General features: G+C 51.9%; 1 protein-coding gene across 4 annotated transcripts in view; it reads right to left on the minus strand.

Moving 5' to 3' along the window:
* Positions 1 to 21404, minus strand: part of CACNA1D (calcium voltage-gated channel subunit alpha1 D) — a 299657-nt gene that overhangs the window by 23190 nt on the left and 255063 nt on the right. For 3 of the 4 annotated variants that reach the window (XM_087866963.1, XM_087866962.1, XM_045807357.2), the window contains 9 exons: positions 19578 to 19706; positions 17193 to 17258; positions 15475 to 15566; positions 13885 to 14044; positions 13198 to 13325; positions 12963 to 13059; positions 10383 to 10485; positions 8991 to 9092; positions 3839 to 3969 (listed from right to left, as the gene is read on the minus strand). In XM_087866963.1, the coding sequence (XP_087723089.1) occupies positions 3839 to 3969; positions 8991 to 9092; positions 10383 to 10485; positions 12963 to 13059; positions 13198 to 13325; positions 13885 to 14044; positions 15475 to 15566; positions 17193 to 17258; positions 19578 to 19706 (1008 nt within the window). Of the gene's footprint in view, positions 1 to 3838; positions 3970 to 8990; positions 9093 to 10382; positions 10486 to 12962; positions 13060 to 13197; positions 13326 to 13884; positions 14045 to 15474; positions 15567 to 17192; positions 17259 to 19577; positions 19707 to 20108; positions 20154 to 21404 lie in introns of all 4 variants that reach the window. The other variant, XM_087866964.1, reaches the window with a different exon arrangement.

Here is a 21404-nt window from a genome sequence, read left to right on the forward strand (position 1 = left end):
TTCTCTTCTTAGATTAGAAACGAAAAGAAAAAAGCCTTTTTTATGGCTTTAAATGGACTCATGCTTTTAAAAAAGAAAAACACCTTGCCATTTCTTCAACTAAGGTAACTAAATGACAGGTGTCTGCTACTCCACAGATTAAATGTCTCCTTCTGCACTGGGCCTCCCCAAGGGGGCCACATCAGAGCACATCAGGGACTTAGAGTCGCTGGATTCTTGTATACCACCCACCCTTCCCCTCGACCACCTACATCACCACCTGTTGGCTGGGGTGCCGGCTTTCACAGAAAACCTAACCACCTAACTCTGCACCAGCTGGAAATAATGGTTGCCTCCTTAAACCCAACCTCCAGACAGGTGAGCAAAAGACTATCCCTCTAAAGTCTTCCTGTCATTAAAGACAGGCAGGCTCCCATCCGGGATGACTGGGGGATAGAGTCTCCTCGGATTTCACCAGAGTATCTTTTGCGTAAAGGGAATCCTTGAACGTTGAAAGAAAAAGAAATGAACAAAACTTTTCCCATTTTGGGATCTTTTTTTTTTTCCCTTATCCATGAGACACTGGACTAATTCATGTCTGCGTCTTGCACAGAAGTCCTCATCCGGAAGGGGCACTGCTGTGTGATGGGAAGGGGACTGAGCATTTTCAAGACTGCAGAGCTGTGTTCCTTTATTGACTTGCTCTTGGCAGAAACGTGCAGGTCACTCGATGCAGCAGTGATGGAGGGAGAGCAAATGTGGAGTCAAACTGAAGTGGGTATGGCACACGGGGGGTGGGGTGAGGAAAACAAAAAGGCAGCCTGATGCAGCTTCTCTCCGACCCTCTGCGGAAGGTCGGAGAGAAGGCTGGCTTTAATGAAGATGGATGGACAGATGGAAACTGCACACTCATTCGGACCACAGAGGCCAGAGGACACCGGGTGCCGAGCTCCTCCCGACACAAGGATCCCCTTCGTGTAGAAGGGGACACCGCAGTGGGTCTGAACACAGGGAGACCAGATGGAGCCCCAGGGCTGGAAACCCCAGGGCATCTGTGTGCCCTTGAAAACCATTCCATGGGGAGCAGAGAACGCGGGCTGGTTCTGACCCCGCTCAGACAGACTGCACTTTCCGCAGCACAAGCACGCACATGCCTACGTCGTACTTCTGCGCTCACACTCTACCTCCCACGAGCAAGCCGTCCGTCAGCCACGTGGCACCCCCGACGCGGGGAGAAGCACCTCATCCCACTTCTCGGCAGGCCGTGCCCACGTCTGGGAGCTTCCTTGCGCGTCTGTGCACTTGTCCTAGTGACACTCGAGTGCCACTGCCTTTCGACCCCGTGTCCCTAACTACTATGTCGTCACAGAATAGTTCCTCCCACAGAAAGGAAGCGCCTCCTCGTGCTTATTAAATGTAGAGTGAAAATCTACATTTAAAGGCACTTCTAGAACCGAGGAGGCCAAAAATGTAATTAGAATTATCCTTCAAGGAGACCAGAATTTTCTGTTTTTAATGTTTGCTTCGGAATCCAATATACTTTCAGAATTTATCTGTCAAGATTATGAATACAACTTAATCTTCTAGGCTGCGTACTCAACATAAATTATAGTCATAGCCTAAACTCCCAACAGAACCGGGTAAAGATGCACTGGTATCATCATATAACAGGAAATGTTTGATTTCACCAAAGAAATGAAACTCTTTCTACAAACAACAAAATGAAAAGGTTTAGGAGAAAAACATTATTGTAACGCAATGTAATAGTCTTTTACCCCATGACTTACAAATGCAGCGTTAGCACCATTTGAACCTGTAACTTAAAAGACTCAGGGAAGCCCATCCTTGAAATATGATAATTACATAGCCACGTGTTGTTTTTCAGGTTTTAAAATATCAAAACACTATATCCAGCCACTAGAGCAGGGAAGTCTTGGGGATTCCGGGAAGGGAGAATGCTACTCGTGTGGTCGTCATGCATGCCTTCCCCAGAAAACAGAAGGATCTCATAACACAGAGCTAACTTCGTTACTGGAAATTATGACATAGCCATGCATGAAAGAGTATGTTCCCCCTCAAGAAAAGTCATCAAGTTCTACCAGCCCCGCCACCTAGAATCCAAGAACAGCACGCAACTCCCCGCAGGAGGAGGGGACCATGACACTCTGAAAACCAGCCAGTCTAGTCCTTCAGGCCCAGGGCCACTTCAGGGAAGCAGCTTCAGAAGTGCATTCATCACACCTTTTCCTTGCACCCAACGTGGCCACGCTGCCCTCAAGAGCCTACGGACCACAGGCCTGTTCAGATTTGCAAACACATCTTTTCGGTTTGCTTTCGTCTTTCTAAGGCTACTTGTGAACAGTGATCAGGAGGAGGGCTGTCCCTTTTGCAGACTGGAGGGGCTGGAGGGGAAAGTTTTACTCACAAATGCCACGACCTGCGACAGCAACGGGCTACTGGACTGAGCCTGTGGTTCACTGAGCCACCTTTAGGACAGGTGATCAGAGAAATAAAGACCAGAATGGACTTCAGCTGGACTGACAATCCTTGCTTCCCCCGGCTCTGCAGCTGCCTGGGCAGAGCAGAGGTGTCCTCACGAAGGACACCTACTAACCCACCACCTGCATACGCGTCCACATGCCCTCACTCGTAACCATTCACATTCATATCCTCTTGCAGCAAGCTCACAGACAAGCCCTCCCTTCACTGCACCATCGCTTGGAACACAAAACAAGGCTGGGCATTTCTCTCCAGAAAAAAGTGAAGGACTATTCTACACTGCACCCTGCTAATACCCTACACGGCCCAATGTAAGACTCCTGATAACAGGGACATAAAAGTCATTTTAGAATTAACAAATGAACAGGGAAAAACTACCATATTCATGGTGGACTTCAGGCACTTGGGTAGCAGTGATTAGTTTGGACAGGTGTTTCTGCCCGCTTGCCAACCTCTATAGTTCCCTTTTGCCCATTCTTAACATCTGGTTCCCTCTTCACCCGGCTTTCTCTATTGCCAGCGCTCGCTAACAAATTCCCTTTCCTGGCCCCTCTTCCTGCCGGCTTCACAGTGACCCCCTTCCTCCACACTCCTGCTTCCCATGCCAGAGCTCTGGGCTTACCTAGGTTTCTACATCCTCGAATGCATGGACCCCGGCTGGAACCAGAGGTTCCTGTAAGCCGCACCCCCAGTCCAGGAGCCTGGGGCAGGTCAGGGCTGGCACAGGGGGAGGGACCAGAGGCTGGCCTGGGCACAGAGCAGCGTTTGCACAGCAAGCCTCACGGCCGTCAGGAAACACACACAGAGACAGACGCACTGTGACACACACGTGCGCGCGCGCACACACACTCATATGCACGCACACGCACGCCAGGAGGTGATGGATGTTACTGAAATGGACCGAAAACCAACAAGCAGTGGGGTAAGAAACAAACAGAAACAAAACAAAGCACTTGCGTTCAGATGGAAAGCTGTTTCCTGGGCAGCTAGGGCCCGAGCCCGGGGCTGGGGGAGGTGGGTGCCTGCCTAAGGACGCGGTCTTTGGAGAAGCCAGGAGGAGACAGGGTATAAGGCCAGCGCTGGCCCCCCGGGGCCCACCAAGGCTGTGCCTCTGTCGCCGTCCTGGGAGCCCTGCCACCCGGGCCATGGCAGATGCGGGCACAACAGACAAAGCAAGGAGAGGGGGGCACTTACCTCGTAGCCCAGAAATGGCTAGTCCGCATTTTGGGGGGTGTGCGGTATCTCAGTTTAAACAAAATCCTTGTGGCACTGCTCAACCATGAATAGCCAGCTCTCTAGTATTTCAAATAAGCTTGTAAAATGGTTAGTGAAAAGAGAAGAAAACAAAAGGACAATTCACCTGTAGGGCAATGGTGGTGTTCTTCGCAGGGTATTTTCCCACCAGGCCTTGTTCTTTCCGTTTCTTGAATTTCCTAAAGTAGTCCTGTATCAGGAAAGTGGCATAGAACTTCCCCACGGTTACCTCATCATCTAAACGGAGAGACCAGACAGAGCTCTCCCGAATCAGCACATTTGCACCAGGAGCCTCAACTTTCACTGGGGGGTGGGGCGGGGTGGGACAGCACCCAGGGCACTGAGCTCTGAGCTGAGGACACAGGACACTAAATCTAGCAAAAAGCAAGGTTTTGCAAAGCAGTTAAGGCTCAAAATTAGAGTCAGTCCCACGAACTGATACTCAAAATTGCAGAAAACGATATGTTTGTCATGAGCTTATTAGAGCAGCGTATTAGTAACACTATGGAGTGCTGTCTTGGTTATTTACTGAAAATAAAAATTACAAAACAAAAAAAGACTTCCTGGGTCCTATTTTCACCCCTGTGCATAGGGATTTGCATGTGTAATTACCGTGAACACCAAGGGCAATTAACCATCCAAATCCCAATGCTTTGAGATAAAGACAGAGACCTCAGAAAGTGACAGACAAGCTTGGAAGAGGAGGAAGGTTCAGGAAAGTGGCTGCAAACCCAGATTTTCATGTGCCCCCGTGCTTCTGTTCCAATAGCCTCCATATGCCATTTCTCTGTTTGTAATCCAGAACTTTTGGCACTGCAAGCGACAGCTCCAGCTAACCTCAAAGCTGAGCTTACTTCTGCTTTGCTCGGAATAACTCCAGCATGTACCCTTGGGGAACTGGAACTCTGCTGAGCGTTTTAAAGGTGATGCATGAGGCAGAATAGAGGCTCTGGCTGTCTCATGGTAAACCACAATGCGTTTGCCCAGGGGCCGCCACCAGTCCTGCTCTCCCTGGGGTGCTCACCCCCAGATCTGCAGTGGCCCCTGGGCAAGAAGCTTAGAACCCCAGAAGTTGTAAAGGCTGGGAGGAGGAAGGGCTGCCGGCCCTCAGGCTTTAGGACAGCTGAGCTTGTACCCAGGCTGCCCCTGCAAGAGTTGCATGCTGATCTGGGGCAAAGGACTGGGGTAAGGGGCTTATGTTCTCATCTGTAAATGGGGCTACACCTCTTAGAGGAGCTGTAAGCACGACCCTAGAGGAGGCCCGGAAGCACCCGGCCCCATGCCAGGGGGGTCCAGAGTGCCTGGGCTGGAGGGCAGTGAGCCAGCAGCCTGCCGACAATGGCATGCACTGAAATGGATGGTGGAACGTGACGGGTCGGGGGCCACTGGGACCCTCTGTATTCACTAATGCACCCTGGGTGGGGTTCAGTCAGTGCCCATGAGGCAACTGTACCCGTCTGGGTCCGCTGGGCTGTTGTACACACCTCTCCAACTTTCCCTGTCAGGAGCCACTCAGGGTTACTGAGTAAGAAGATGCCTTGGGGTGGCTGGGCTCAAGAAGGGCACTGCATTCCTCCCAAACCCCAGCCAAGAAGTCCTGAGGTGGTGCAGGGCCACCAAAGGGATGAAGGCTTTGGGTAGCGTGTGAAACCCTGTCCTGCATCTGTCTCAGGCTGGTCCAAACGGCCTAATGACGCACTGCCCATGGGCAAGGAGGTGAGAGGTGGACAGACCATTCGGGTCTTGACACTTCACCCCTACTTTGCTCTCAAGCTGCTCCCAATTTTGCCCAGGGTACGTCTGGAACACCTGTTCCAGCGGCCTCTACTCTTGGGCATCCATGTTCCCAGAGGAACTCCACGTGGGTGTCATGGCCTCTTCACAACGGCTCTGAGATGGTGCAGCTGCTTGCCCCCTTGGCAGGTGGAGCGGGGCTGAATGACCTGCCCTGACCAGTTGAGCTGCCGTGCAAGCCCAGGGCAGTAGGCTCTCGAGCATGGGCCCTCCCCCTCCTCTGCACTGCCCACCCAGAGACAGCTCAGCTCTGGCCACAAGACCACCTACTTCTTTGGGGCTGCCTCCCCCAGGGTCCAAGTCTCTCTACTGAGCAGCATGCAGGAGGTGGGCTCACAGCTGATGACCCTGGGGACCCAAGGGGACTCTGCTTTCTGTGCCACAGCTATCCCCTACAGTCCAGGGTACTGAGTCTTCTCTGTGGGCTCCCAGAAAAACACACTGGGTTTACAAAAGGCCCACCTCATTCCACACTGGGATGCTTCCTGTAAGCGCAGGTCTAACCCTTTTCTCCCTTCAGCCCAAATGGTGCTAGCCTGGAGGGGCCCAAGGGGCTCCTGTGGGAGGGTCTTGGCTCTCCCTGGCCCAGAACTGGGGGCAGGAGGGGGCTCAGTGCAGAGGGCTGACTGTGGTTCTGCCCGAGTGGCTACTCCAGAGGAGAGGCAGGCCACCACTTGTTCTTCTCCACCGAGATGCTAAGCTAACTGAGGCTGGGCTGAGGACAAGCCCTCAAGAACGGGAAAAATCAAAGATAGAGCTGGTTAGAAAAGGGACAGAAGGAATGGATACAGTGAGGCTGTCCGGGCTCAGGCCTGGAGAGAAAGAGATGGGGTCAGCTTTTTGTGCTCTTCAGGGCAAAGGAGCCAAAGACCCAGGTCAAGGAGTGGAAGTCCAAAGGAACGACAGCTCCTGGGAGGATAGGGGACTCCTACAGAAAGGGGGAAGAGCCACGACGTGGCAGAGGACTGAAGAGTGGAGCAGAGGACATGAGCAAGATTTGGAGATGGGCAAGAGGACCACTGAGCACAGGTGATGGAGAGGACAGGCAGGCTGTGCCCGAGGTCACAGGCCCCTGCACTACTGACAGTGCAGAAGGACAGTTCCCCACTGCTCCTCCAGGGCTGGCGCCTAGGGTCACCTCCTTCTCAGAAGCTTGTGATGACCTGGGGGGCACCTCACACCACCCTTAGCTACAAAGCGGCCCAAGATGGGTCCCTACCCCGCTGTCACCAGGCCTGTGAGGGGCTCCCTGAGCGACCCCCATGGGCCGGTCCCAGGCGCCAGGAGCAGCCAGCCTGGTGGGGTCTGCCGCTCTGGCCAGGGTATGGCCTGGGGGATGCTGAGCCCCTCGGTCCCCGGGAGCTAGCCATCTGCTGGCCCAGAGGACGGACCAACTATTCCCATTTTCCAGGTGCACCATGGTGTGGGCAAGGCTGGGAACCACTGCTCTACTGGAAGAGAGAAGAAGAGACAGAGGACTGGCGGAATAAAGGCAGTAAAACCCTGCCCCGCACGCACAGAGTGTGTTTGCAGATGCCAGAGTCCCTACTTGCCACAAACCTCTCCAGCACACTAGCGCTTGGGGTCGGCCTGCAGGAGCGCATTCTAGGGACATACGCAAACAGTGCAGAATGCCGCCTCCTAAGGCCTGCTGCCTTCTCCTCGGGGTTCACTGTGCCTCCTGCTGCCATTTTGGAATAGATGAACACCCGTCATCCAAGAAATAGAGAGAGAAGGCCAGGCCCAGCTATCGGGCCAAGAAAGCGGAAGGATATCTGGCTTTCACTAGCAGTCTAGCAGAGTTAAATGCTGATCTGTTTTGAGGGCGTTCGCATGGTGAGCCAAACTCTGGACCTTTTTTTCTGGTCTAATTTAAAGAAAGAAAGCTTAACAGTAATACGACTATGCTCCCCAAGATGTCGGGGTAAGACTGGTTTGTAAAGAAGGTGGCCTGTCAGCAGACGGGTGCTGGGGTGGGGCGGGCGGGTCCCCGGGCAGGGCAGAGGGGGAAGGGAGGGGGGCAGGGTTTACCGGGACGCACGCAGCCGCTATTCTGAAGCATGCATCTGGATTCGAGAAACAGTGTAGGGGAATACGGCTGCCAAGAGATAACCCTGATTCCATGCCACCACCCTAAAACAGAATTGCTTCAGAATATTCTGAAAGACTGAGACTTGAAAGGAATGGAGGCTGCAGAAAAAGCTCAAGCACATTGTTACAACAATCTTACAAAGCAATTTCTCTAAGCCATGCGAGCACTGGGTGCGCAGCTGCAAGGAAAAGAACGAAACCAAAGAGTCGTTTTAAATGTGCAGTATCGGTTCTCCTGTGGAAGGGCCGGGGTGGTCCAGGTGGGAGCTGCGGGGTTTCTATTCTCTGGTTTTGGGGGGGGGGGGTTGTGTGTGTGCGTGCTTTCCCTTTAATATTTCTTTGGGGCCGGCTCCGCCGGGCTTCGAGCAGGTGGCCGCGCCAGCTAGGGGTGGCTCCCTCCAGCGACAAAAGCTCACACTGCTCTGGCTTCATGCTGGGGAGCAGAGCCGGCCACCATGCTGCTCTCTCTCTCTCTGCCTCCCAAGAGCCAGAGACTGTCACCTTCTCAGAGGGTGAGGCCTCGGCCACCATCCTGGCCCGGGGTCCCGGAGTCGGCTTCCAGCCCTGAGCCCGACCAACCTCGAAAGTTGCAGGAGCAGTGACGCTAGAAAAGTGTGGCGGTTACAAAACACACGGAAGGCTCACAGTGTGCCCGGGGCTAGGGGCAGCTAGAATACTGGGGTGGTGGCACGGAGTGAACGGATCCTGCACCTTTAAAACGTGAAAATAAAACAGTCACGAAACAACCACCTCAACGTCTAAGTCCGGTGTACTTAAACAAAGATGGAAAAACGGCATATATATTATATATATGTGCATCATATATATATATACATCTGAGAAAGTTTAGTCCGTTATTTTATGACAAATAACAAAAGGAAATAAGCATGCCTGTTAGTTGTGATTCTAAACTCCAGTTAAAGGGACATTTTCGGTAATTATGATGGTAAACTCAGTCTCAAGAAGAACGTTTCAAAAATACCATTTTCTGAAAGCTATGTTTCCTGAGACATTTTCAACAGGATGTTGAAGGATAAGTGGAAACTAATTTTAAGTATTTCATTTTGGTTGAAAAAAATGCAGGCTCTTTGTTTTGAGACAGTAAGCTTGTTCTCCCACGGACCACAAATCCCCTGCCCCAGCCATCTGGGTCTTGGGTCTCCTTCCCACTGAAGCCTCTCCTTTGTCTGAAACGGGCCTCCTGTTACCCCCCAAAATTACACCGAAAGGCTGCAGAGCCTTCCTTAGCTGTGGGCGGAATGCTCTAGCGGATAGGTAAAGCATTCTGCAAGCCCGCTTTGGGCTTGCTGGAGATCCTCGCATTCAAGCCAACGCACTGGCCAAGAACCACTTAGGAAAGAGACCGCACTGACCACCGGCTGGAGGGACAACTTGGTCAAGCAGCTTCATGCTGGTTTTCTTCCAGATTTTCTTGATCACAGCTCGGAGTTCTTCATTAGCTTGTTCCAGGTTCCCTGAATTCAAAAAGCAAGAGGGGAAACGAGCCTTGCTTCTCTTAGCCAGCTCTCCTGTCTGTTCCCACCAGGGCTGCTTCCCTCCCAGCCTGGCCTGGAGCAGAGCCCTCAGGTAGGATGGCGCTCCCCTCCCCCCGGGCTCTCCAGGGGAGGGGTGGCAAATAGTGGGCGAGCCTTCCACAGGGCAGTCGCTCCACCGTGGGAACCGTTTTATTCTGGAATTCAAGGCCTATGCAGCCTGATCTCATCCTACCCTCCCACAGCCAAGACCCACCCCTTCCCACGGCCCCCAGCTAGAATGCCTTCTATCCCTCCACTGTCTGTTCCAAACCCTGCCTCCATTTCACCCAGATGGGACTCTCTCAATTCCTACCGCACGTACTCGTCAGCACCACAAAGCCTGGTCTTGTATTACTCGGGCTGACGCCTGTCTCCTCACCTAACCCAAGACCACCCTGTCTTCTGCCTCGCCCGGTGATGCTGGCCGCGGCCGGGGATGGGTGAGCACACTGCCAGGGGTCCTGGGAGCTTGGGGAGACTGGCTTTGTGCAGAGGTCCCCCAGCGCCTGGGGGCCGCTAGCAGACAGCCTCTGCTGACTGCAGCTATGCCTTGCTGGCCCCTCTTCCGTCTCGTCACAGAGTGTGTCGAGAGTCGGCTCCTTCAGGGCCTCCGCTTTCCCACCTCCTGTCACTCCTCAACCTGCTGCAATCCGCTTTCCGTCCCACTCTCACGTCATCACTGCGCCAACCCCAGCGGCCACGCTCCAGGGCTGACTGTGGCCATGAAGACCACTGCGGTTTGCTCTCCGCGGGGCAGATGCTGCTGCTAATAGGCCCCAAGTGCCAGCTCTGTGCTCGCCCGGCAGACATCCTCTCATCTCGGCCTCGCGACTCCTCCTGATGGAGGTGTGTTTATTCCTTTTCAACAGAGAAAGAAGCTGCAGCTCAGCACCGTGAAATCCTTCTCTGAAGGTCACACAGTAGAAAGGGACAGCTGGAGTGAACGCACCTGTGACGGTCCTGTCTCGGCCCTAACCCCCCTCCCTGCACCTAATTTCTCCTGCTCTGTAGCAAGCAGTGGCAGGAGTTGCCATAAAACTTTCTGGGACAAAGGGAAGCACAAACGCAGGCAGAAAGGGATGAGGGAGGCAGGGACAGCCAGAGGGCCTGGCACTCACCGCCCCCTTCCCCACATCCTCCCCTCCGACAAGAAAAGGCCCGGTGGGAGAATGCAAGGTGCGATAAGGCATCCTCCCCTCTTGCACCCCGTCCTGTCCCAGGGATGCTCACCTTCCGTCTTGATTTTAAGAGCTGTTCGAACCAAAGCAAACAGGGTTGCATTAAACATGACCGTCCCATCGCTGTTGAGAGGCATGTTCATGGCCACGAGCCTCTGCAAACATAAAGAAGTTTCTCAACAGAAGGCGAATGATGGATGATAGCCATGTTCCTTTTCGGTGTCGGTTCTCTGTTTATCCCTTGCCTCCTTCTAATCGACAGTTCAATTCCACCACTCCTTGGGGAGCCCCTAGCATCTGGGGGGACTCGGAGCTGACACAGATCAAGGCTTTAGTCGTGAAACGCACATGCTGGCATGCGGATGGTGTGCTTTGCTTGTTTTCAACCCCAACCATTTAAGACCTGACGAGTGCTCTTCTGTCCCTCCCCGCACCCTGGGGTTAGGCCTCCCTTCTGGGCACATCCTTTTTTTTTTTTTTTTTTAAAGATTTTATTTATTTATTTGACACAGAGAGAGACAGCCAGTGAGAGAGGGAACACAAGCAGGGGGAGTGGGAGAGGAAGAAACAGGCTCATAGCGGATGAGCCTGATGTGGGGCTCGATCCCATAACGCCAGGATCACGCCCTGAGCCGAAGGCAGACGCTTAACCGCTGTGCCACCCAGGCGTCTGGGCACATCCTTAAAGCTGTCATGAGGGTGAGACGATACACAGGTATGACAAGCCAGCACACTGCCTGGGGCTTGGGTCCTCACTATTCCTAACACAGGGAGTGTCCTTTAGGGAACCCCTGCCCTGGGGGGGCCACTTGGCAGTATTTCCTACAAGTCCACACTGCTGCTCTGTCTGGTCTTCCAGAGCAGGAACCCCACCTCCTGCTTCTCTTCTCCCTCCTGGTCCCTTGAACACCAGCCCTGGGAGCTGAGGAGGGGGTGTGAGAGGGTGACCGCGTCTCTGGGCCCTCCCCTGCATATGCAGAGGCACATCCAGCTGGGATCAGGGGAGACTATGGATGTGAAGATTTCAGGGGAAGCCTGGCATGGGATCAGAGCTAAGTAAGTGGTACTTGTAATTGTTAATGGTTCCAAATTTCTTATTTTGGGCTGGTAAGGTGTCCTAAGAGATTTTTAATGCTTTTTCTCTTCCCTATTAAGGGACTGGAATCTCGTGTTTGCATGACTCATCCCACCTAGATTTCTAGCCCTGTCTCCAAACCCAGCACAGGCAGCCAGGAGAGCCTGCATGTCCATTCATTTTTCCTGGCAAGTCCCTGAATCAGCAAAACGGACCACGTGGTGCCTCAAAGATACTTAGATCCTTATATAAAAGGGTCTGGAAACATAAACGCAAAACGACAGCCGTGAGCTGGAACCCATCTTGTTCTTGGAAAGCAGAAAAGAAGTTGGTACTGAAAATTTATGAAAAAAAGTCAGCTTCTGTGGCTTACTCTCTGTACCTTCATCCAGAGTCCAGGCTACAGAGAAGCAACGATGTGGGCAAAGACCCAAGGACCTGCCAATGGGGTTTTCTGGACTTTCAGGGCAGAGAACAATGAGTTTGTCTCCAAAGATTTCTTTGAAAGCCTGCAATACATTGTACACTCCACTCTGTTACATTGGGTTCTGTCTAGAGCTGGCCCAGCAGTGCTGGGTAAAACCCCTAAACACGGAATCGCCTCAGACCCATGGGGAGAGGTGACCAGCTGTTGTGTGGCTGGCTGGATTTCTAGGGGCAGGTGCGGTAACCAAATCTTGCATGTCTCCTTCAGAAAGGGGAATTCTCTTCTGTTGCTACATTGACTCAAGGCGGTTCCCTAGGAGCTCTATGGAAGAAGAACAAATCTCAGCTGGGGCTCACAGAGAGCATGGTGGGGGGTGAAAACTACAGAGGTGGGGTGGGGTGGGAGATCTCGGCCCAACCCTGAGAGGCCACTGCTGATGTATGGCTCATGGGGACAGGCACTCTGGCGGCAGAGGGGTGCGTGACCACGTCCACGGTCACACAAGCTAGGAAATATCCAGGGCACCACGTCTTCTCCATCCTACTTCCTAAGTAGACCTTCCAGCCCTGCCCTCCTCTGTCCCCGCCCCTGAGTGACTCCCAACATCTCTCCGGTTGGTCTCCTGTTTACTCCCCCATCACCGAGGGGCAACTTTCCACCATGAAACTCTACTGATGCTTCTTTTGTGGGACTCAGCCTGGCACACAGGGCTCCTTGGAGCTGCGCTCAGCTTGTGCCCGCAGTCCTCTGCCACTTTCCCTTCGCTCCAGCCACACCGGTGACTCCCCATGTGCCAACACAATGATCATCCTTCAATCTCTGCATCTGAGTTGTGTTCCCTTTCTGCAATGCCCTCCCGCCTCTGTCCTTCTGGACCTGATGCAAATGTCACCTTCCCCTCCGCCCACCCAGTGACAAATGACACAACCCCCTTCCTATTCTTACTGTTGGCTGACAGGGTGTCCTAAGAGTCACAAATCTGATAGCTCCTCAGGACAGGAACCACACGTGATTCATCTCTGCGTCCCCCGTGCACCTGACGGAAGCTCGGCAGAATGTCACGGAGCGTGTGCTGAATGAAGTGGGGCGTCCCTGCAGAGAGGCCATCAGACACTCAAACAGAACCTTACCTTACAGGCTACTCTGTGTGGGCATAATTTCCCAAACCCCAGGGGAGGCTGGATGCGGCGGAGCAGAGTGACCACATCGAGGTGCTTGATCCTTCCTCTGCAGACGGAGAACAGCGTGAGGGCCGGGGAAGCGCTGGCTGGCCTGAGCTTTCAGTCCACCCCACCTTCCACAACGATCACAGCCAACACTCCAGAAACAGCCCACACAAGTCACACGGAAGCCTTGTCAACTCACTTTGCCTCAGGGTCGTATTCCGACCATATTCTTTTGAATTCATCTAAATGGTGAGGCCCCAGAATAGACCAGTCCCGGGTCAGATAATCAAAGTTGTCCATGATGACAGCCACAAACAGGTTGATGATCTGAAAAGCAAATCAGAGCAAAGATGCTTCATCTGTAGTGGAATGGATAGGGTCAGACCCTAGTAAGGGCCTCCTAATTGTAAGGGTCGTGAAATATTTGGAACTCATTTCTCTGAGAGAGGCCATAGAAACTTTCTCTCTGGAGAATGTTGAAGAAAAAGGCAGGCTCCCAGCTTTCCAAAATGGTTTTGGTATAGTCCCAGGGGAGGCAGAGGGCTGTGTCATCTGGCCTTTTCGAGGCACACTGCAGTTTTATAATTTCATGGCCACCAAACTGCTCACACTTTTGAGTCACTGCTCTGCGATAAAGACACCAGCGGCCCTAAAATGCTGGGCTGGTGACTGTCCCAAGCCTGTTAGTGAGCCTCAAACCCTGCTCAGAATGAAGGTGCTAGTGACACACACCTGCTGAAGGAAAACCTCCCACCGCCAAAAGCAGCCTAGAGCGCTCATCAACACACAGTAGCCACAGCGATCCGAGGCGGCGACATCCGTGGTCTGAATCCCACACGCCACACAAGCATCGGTCAGTTGAGAAAGGGCTGTCGTGATCACCTACCAGAAACGCGCAGAGCATGTAGAAACTGATGAAATAAACAATGGCGAAGTTGCTCCCACACGTGTGCTCCTCCCCGGGGTTGTAGTCCGACTCGGGGTCGCAGAGCTTCCCCGGAAGGCAGGCCAGCATGATCTCCTGCCAGGCTTCGCCCGTGGCACACCTTGTTTAGATGAAGAGAAAGGGCTTTTTCGTAGACGAAAGAGCAATCTGAAGCTTAGACCTCCACGACATTTTTAAGAATTTTTTTTTTTTAAACAGAATTTTTAATTAGAGCAAAACCTAAGCGATTTGGGGGAAAAGCCAGTTCAAATTAGTGAAAATTCCTAAACTGAAATTCCTTATTTTCAAATGCTACTTCTCTGAGTGAGGCCCTGCTACAGCCCCTTTAAAACAATCATATGATACAAGCACATTAATTCTTTCTGTATAAATGGATGTTGTTGTGTCTTCTCTTCTTTAAATGCTCATGTTACAATCTTAAAATAACTATTAATTTTTTTAATGACCTAACACCTGACAACTTGATGAGATCCCCACTCAATTTAGTTGAAAGCAAAGAACTGAAAACTACTGAACTGCAATGACTCTCTATTTAACCATGATAACTGTCAGAAATTACCCGTATAATTTCTAGAAAGTTCTCTCACTTCAAGGCACCTTGTTTATAAAGCTAGTTAACTGGGGTTAAAAACAATCCTATAAAATCTGAAACTGTGCATCTTGGATGTTTCCCATTGGCTGTACAAAGGCCTTTCTGTTCTTTTTTTCTTTTTTCCACTGTCAACGTGTACTTTAATGGCCCAAGGTACATCCTAAAAGCCGAGAACTTCTTCATATTTCCCCAGAATGAAATCATAAATCACCCACTTTTAGATTTAGTCATCTACTTTCTGGGGCACCTTGGAAGACCAGCGGCTTACAACACCCGTTAAATGGAGATGACACCACCTGGCCCTTCATTGGCTCCAGTTAGGATAAGAGTCAGGTTAAATAGGTTTAAGCTCTTTAAGAAATATATACCTAGGAAATACTCATGTAATTTTTTTATTATAATAATATTTTAAAATTATATTATGTTAGTCACCATACAGTACATCCCCAGTTTTTGATGTAATGTTCCATGGTTCATTATTTGCATATAACACCCAGTGCTCCATGCAATACGTGCCCTCCTTAATACCCATCACCGGCCTATCCCATTCCCCCACCCCCTCCCCTCTGAAGCCCTCAGTTTGTTTCCCAGAGGCCTTTCTGTTCTTGCTAAATTTCCATGTTCCTGGGGGTGTTCAAGTGCATGCTCCCACGCAGAAGTGTGCATCCCACCATTTTCCTGGTGGCCTTAGTAGCCTTACTAGCTTCCAAAGGGTAACCCTTAAGCCGGCCACAGTCTGAATGACCATGGCAGTTTCCACAACCCAGCGAAAGCCCCCTGTGACTGAAATGCTAAGGTCTCCATTCAAGAATACAGAACAAATACAACAAGGCACATGATCAACCAGGAGGGGCCGCACTGCTGGCATACGGCAGGTGTCCTGGGGCACTCTGGAGCCCAGAGCCAGAGAGAGATGTGCCCTCGTGGGACTCAGTCACCTGAAGAGCAGCAGCACCGCCTGGGGAAAGGTCTGGAAATTGTTGTTCCTGTTGATCTGGTTGTTATCTCTCATAGCAACCTTCCCAAACATCTAGGTGAAGAAATTATTAGGGAAATAAAGATTTTGTAAAACAAAATCTAATAGTAATAATACCTCCTCCCTTCCAAAACACTCTCCACAAAGCATATCCCACATGTGAATTTAGAACTAACACAAGCTTGATCAACACCCAGTAGGGCTTTCTCATAGCACTCGGCACTTCATTCACTCTGCAAACATGGGACGGGCTCCGCGCTCAGCGCTGGAGCACGGTGCTCAAGTCAGGCGCGTCCTCACCTCAGGGAGTTCCTACCAGGCAACCAGACAGACCCCCAGGCTGAGAGCTGGCGCGATCCAGCCGGACAGGGCAGCGCCTAACGGATCTGCAGCCAGGGGCTGGGGTCAGAGAAGGCCTCTGGAGGAGTGACATTTGGGCCCGGAACTGAAGGCACAGTGGAAGCTAGTCAGGTGGGCAGGAGGGTGGGTTGTCTGGGCAGAGGAAGCACTGCCTGCAAAGGAGCAGAGGGGACACGGCCCAGGAGCTCCAGGAAATGAAAGGAACATGTGTGTGCGTAGACAAAAGATCAGGCTGCAGACAAGCGTGGGGGCCGGTGAGCCACAGAAAGGAGAGTGGCCTTTCTTGGGAGGGCAAGGGGAAGTTAGCTGTGGGTCGTGTAGAAGAGCAGGCCGTTTCAGAAGAGCCTGGAGAAGCCTCCTGAGCGAACTGGTGATGGTGTGTGCGGGGCAGCTTGCGGGTCTCCGAGACAGCTCTTGCTTTGTAGAACATCAGGTCATAAAAGGGGCACACAGCATCCCACGCTCAATTACAGGGGCTCAAGTAGGTTGACTCTTCGTTCACAACTCCCAAACAGATCCCTAGCGAACTGCAAATGTTTCTGTGCCTTCAGATAAGTAAGCGCAGCCCCCTCTCTGCCTCTGGACTCACCCCACCTCTCTGACACTCACATTCCCCCTTATCTGAAAGACAGCATCCAAAACAGCAGAGCATGTAGCACAGAGACCCCCCATGAGGTCCAGCAGGCTGCTCTCCACCTTCCTGTCCTCTTGGAGGCTGTGCCTACCCTATTAGGGCTCAGCAGTGAATGAAACCCCAACCCCTTTCCGCACCGCGGGAGAAGCGGGAAAGAATCCTGCAGCCCCTCAGCCATGGTCACAGAAGGGCCTGGCTTTGTGCTTCTTTTTTAAAAGGGTGCTGCCCCTGCCAAATAATGATCCCAGTGCAGCCCCTGCCATAGCGTCTGGGAGCAGGTGGTTTCAAGTAAGAATCTCAGCTGGTTGTGATAAAACATAACTTTCCAGGCTATCAACAGACTTCTGTATCATTAAATATCTTCTTCGTAACATCAGTACAGAAACTAGAACAATTTCAGCTTCACTCAGTGTGGTGGTTCCTGTTGCTGAAACCAACTGTGGGTTTTCTCCATCAGTTGAATCTCCCAAGACTCAGATTGGGGGTGAGAAGTACCACCAAACCCAGCTTTCTGTGGCATGTCCCAACCCCTCTCGGCTCTCCTGAGCCTGGCTGTCCCCGGCACAGGCACTTGCCTGGCAAAGTCAGGACCCTGGCTTTCCATTCCCCCTGGCCAAGGTACATCTTGCCACAGATCTGGGGCTAGCCTGCAAAGGGGACACAGGGGGAAAGTGGCCAGTGCTTACCTGCATGCCAATCACCGCATAGATGAAGAACAGCATGGCTATGAGGAGGGCAACATAGGGCAGTGCCTGGAAGAAGGAAGCAGTTGGCTCAGTGCCTGCCTCTCCCCCCCTCCCCCGCACCGTGACTGCTTGGGTGCAGAATGAAGACCCAACACAGGGCCACATGCTTCTCTTTTCTGGGTTATGTTGAAAGGACGTTGATGGTGAAGGACGACTTTTTAAACCCCAGCCCAGCACAATAACTTCAGTGCTGAGTATACCACCCATGCACACACCTAGTGTCACGAAGCTATGGCGGGATGTGCTTTCCACCATCATTGGCAGTGTACCCTGACCCTAAATAAAAGGTGTCAGGGCAGACATATTGCCCTCACAATGTTTACATGCATCATTGGATTCCTTTGTGAAATTATCACAATTGATCAAACCATTCCAGAACACTGGATACTTAGATTGCTTCCACTTTCTTTCCTGGGCATGTCTAGGGTGGGGGTGAGGGGCTACCGTAGATTGCACTGCAAAAGAACAGCTTTGTGTAAAACCACCCATGTCTGCTTAAGGTGAGGTCTTGGGAGCGAAATTACTGGGGCCGAGGGGAAGAACCACTTTCTGACTGGTGCTGCAGAAAGCAAGACACCTTTCTTAAAATGCACACTTTCTGAAAGAACGAGAGTTGGGGGTTGGGTCAGGGAAAAGAAAAGGAGCTAGCTGGGTTGTCACCAAACCTGGGCTCTCCTTAAGAACATTAAATACAGGTATATGTGTGGGGTCAGCCTCTTGGTCCTCTCATCCTGTTCCTCAACTACTCTTCTAGGACCTGTCGTGTGACAGATGTCCATCACATGGTACACCTCCAGGTAGTGGCCAGATTGTTGAACTCAATGCCAAGCACACATGATTAAAACATTTACTTTCTCTTTTATCCACAAAAGGTCATCAGAAAGCCAGCGGCTAAAAACCTTCCCACTGTGTGCCAGCTCTGGATCTGGGACTGCTTGCTGGGCCCAGTGCAGTAGCACCGTCCTGACGGCTGACCGCTGATCAGAGCCCCACAGGGTTAGTTCCAGGCTCTCCTCACCATAACTGTACACATTTTCTGCCTAGATTACTGAATCTTTAAGAATTCTGTTGGCACCGTTTCTCGGTTTTGTGAACTACCACTTTGTGCGATGAATTTATCTACAATGGCCAAACTTTTAAAAAGAAACATTTTAATAATTTCTTTAAAAGTAAGTATGACATCAGTGCATGAACCTATTCTATTTTTACAGCAGTTCACTCACAAACTTTGGTACTTTATATTAATAACAAGTGTCTGGGATTTGATCCCTTACCAAGCCCAAGGCTTACGTGAGGCCCCACTTGCTCTCCCCTGCCCCCCGAGCTGCATCCTCAGTTCTTCCCACAACGTCAGGTCCCCTCCCAGGAGCTGTGGTTTCCCTTGAGTTTTTGGATCCACCCCCTTTCCCAGATGCCATCCCTTCCCTTTACATGTTAAAATCTTACCCAAGCAGAAAAACGCTCCCTGGGACGTTAACACCAGTTACCTCAGAGGTGGTGGGCTTAGCTTGAATTTTTTCTTTATGTGTCTTTGGATAGCTTCACTTGTCAATGTGTTTATTTCAAAATAAAAATAGTCACAAAGATTCATGATTCACTTTCTAATATTTATACATAGCGACAATTCCCTCACATAGGCGAATATTTTAAACAGGAATCTGTACCCCGTCCGCAGTTAATTCAGTCTGGAAGACTAAAATATCTAGGGTGGGGTACTAAAAGGTATAGGAGAAGCGGGGTCAGCCCTGGCTCAGGAACAGATGCAGCAGCCTGGAGAGTCACAGATGACAAGTGAGGCCTGGCTTATGCCTAAACATCCTCAATGCTGTGACCCTTCCAGGCACTGGGTAACGCAGGGACTGGGGAGGGTGGCTGGCTCAGGTGGAGGGCTCTCTGATTCCTACCTAGACAGGCCAACAGAGAGGACCACGGCAGCCGTAGGAGGAGGAGCCGTCCTGGCAAGAAGTGGCTCCGTTTACAGGGGTCTGCTGGGACCTGCCCTCTCTCAGATGTCACCCTCCACCACTGGGCATTCCAGCGAGGACTGAGGGGCTTGGAGGCTCCCCATCTCTATCCGTCTTAGAAACATTACACCTCTCCTCAGCTGTGGGTCCTTACTGCCTTCTGTTTCCTTTAAGCGAGTAATCCTGTCTGATTTACCGAGTACGGCTGGGTCAGGTGCCTCGGTGTTCCACATCCTCTGTTGACCCGGGGGTCACACAGTGGCCATGCAGAGGGGAGCCCGGGTCCTCCACGACAGAGGACACTCACTGGCTCACATGTGACCTTCAAGAGCAACAGAGAAGCCCCCGGCCCGGCTCTTACCTGAAAGGACTTTATAAAAGTCCACAGCAATGTCCGGATGCCTTCCCCCCTGCTGAGAAGCTTCACCAACCGCATCACTCGGAAAAGACGGAAAAAGGTGATGGAGATTCTATTGCTCTCTTCAGAGTTCTGAAGGGTTATCATGGAGAGGTCAAACCCAATGCCAAGTACAACATGCAACACTTTCAGAAAAACAGCAACAGATGCAAACAAAGGTGACAGAGGTAAGAACGGAAGATGTGTGTCTAGGGCCTTTTCACCTCGGAAAGCATGGTATGAAAGGAAGAGTTACATGCTAACAACACAGGGCTTGGGAAACTGCGTCCACACAGCACATGCATGTCCACGTGGCCGAGTGTGTTAAGAGGAGAACGCCGGGCTGGTCGAGAGTACTGGACACTGATGATGAATGCAAACCAACGCAGACACCATTTTGGAAGGACAACCATGGAGGATACAGAAACACTAGTGGGGAAACTCAGCATGGTCAAGGAAAAGGCCCAGCCCCGGGGGACTCGTCACTGATCTTACCCCGGGTGTGGCAGTTGGGACAGGGACATTTTCACTTTCAGTTGGCTTTAAGAAATCAAAGATTGACAATGTATTAATGAACGGAAAGGAAGCAGTGGTTCAGAAGGATAGGCCCCTCCCCACTTTTAAAAAAGACTAGTGGTTTTTGTCTTAGGACAACACGGCTGTTCCCTCCCTGAGAAAATGCCAGGAGCTCTGTCTGAACCTGGACTTGAGGGTAGGCAGCCTTGAACATAGGCTCAGACACGCTGCCCTCTGATTCACATCCCAGGCCATGATGCTCCGAGGCTGAGGGGCATCCAGTAAAAGAGAAGGCTGCAAGACCTCCGCTGTCCCCAGAGACAGACATGCAGAGTGGGGCCCTGCTTCTCACGGGCAGGCTAGCTCTCTTTGCTGAGGCGGGACTGTGGGTCCGGGGAACTAACTGTTCTGCAGCAGGCAAGGAGCAGGAGTCGTCGACCAAACGGGGCAAACAGGGGGCACCTGCCTGCACCCCACACCCCTCTGAGCCACACGCTAGGGCAGGGCCGCTGAGGAGGTGGGCAAACCAAGTCAGTGTGAACGGGAGAGGGGCTGGTTTCCCCCCAGAAGCCTTCAACGCCCATCCTCCAGGCTCGACCGCCGTCAGAGAAGACAGCGCTCAGCCCTGAGTGACTCTTGGGAAGCAGCAGCTTAGGGTCAGCTTGCCCTGGGTTTCTGCACTTCCACCTCATCCGGGGTCTGGCTGGGCGCCTGTTGCTCCGGCCGCAGGGGGCTGGACCACAGCGCTCACCACCTTGTGGGCACCTGCTTCACTCAGCGCCCAGCACGGACTCTGGCGCTTGCTAGATGTTCAGTGTTTCAGAGAATGGAAAGAGGGTGTAAGCAAGTGCTAACGAACATCAGGAGACATCTTTAAATTAGTAAGGGCTGAGCAAGAGACATGGACTGACAACCTCCCTGTTCCCTTTAGGAAGGTCCCCTCCACTGAAGCAGCTGGTCTACCTGGTAACCGACAGAGGAATGAGCCTCGTCTGGTTGGGGGCCAGGGCCTGCTGAGTGTTCCCCAGGGTTTCTAGGGAGCCTACTACATGGCGTGTCTGCACGGCCAAGGGATGTATGCACACACAGAGATGTGCACATTAATTGGAGGGGTTCTCCTCCCTGGGGATACAGGGAAAGTAAGGGCTCCACTCTCAACTCTCACTCTCATTAACAGCTGCCTCCTGCAACCAAACATAAAATTCATGGAAAATAAGGAGTTGGGGCACATCCTATCGGAAGTGAAGTTCAGCAATGTGATGACAAACCCAGGAC

The sequence above is a fragment of the Ursus americanus genome, chromosome 14, assembly GCF_024610735.1.
Source record: "Ursus americanus isolate L20-20 chromosome 14, mUrsAme1.1.p, whole genome shotgun sequence".
Classification (NCBI taxonomy): Eukaryota; Metazoa; Chordata; class Mammalia; order Carnivora; family Ursidae; genus Ursus; species Ursus americanus.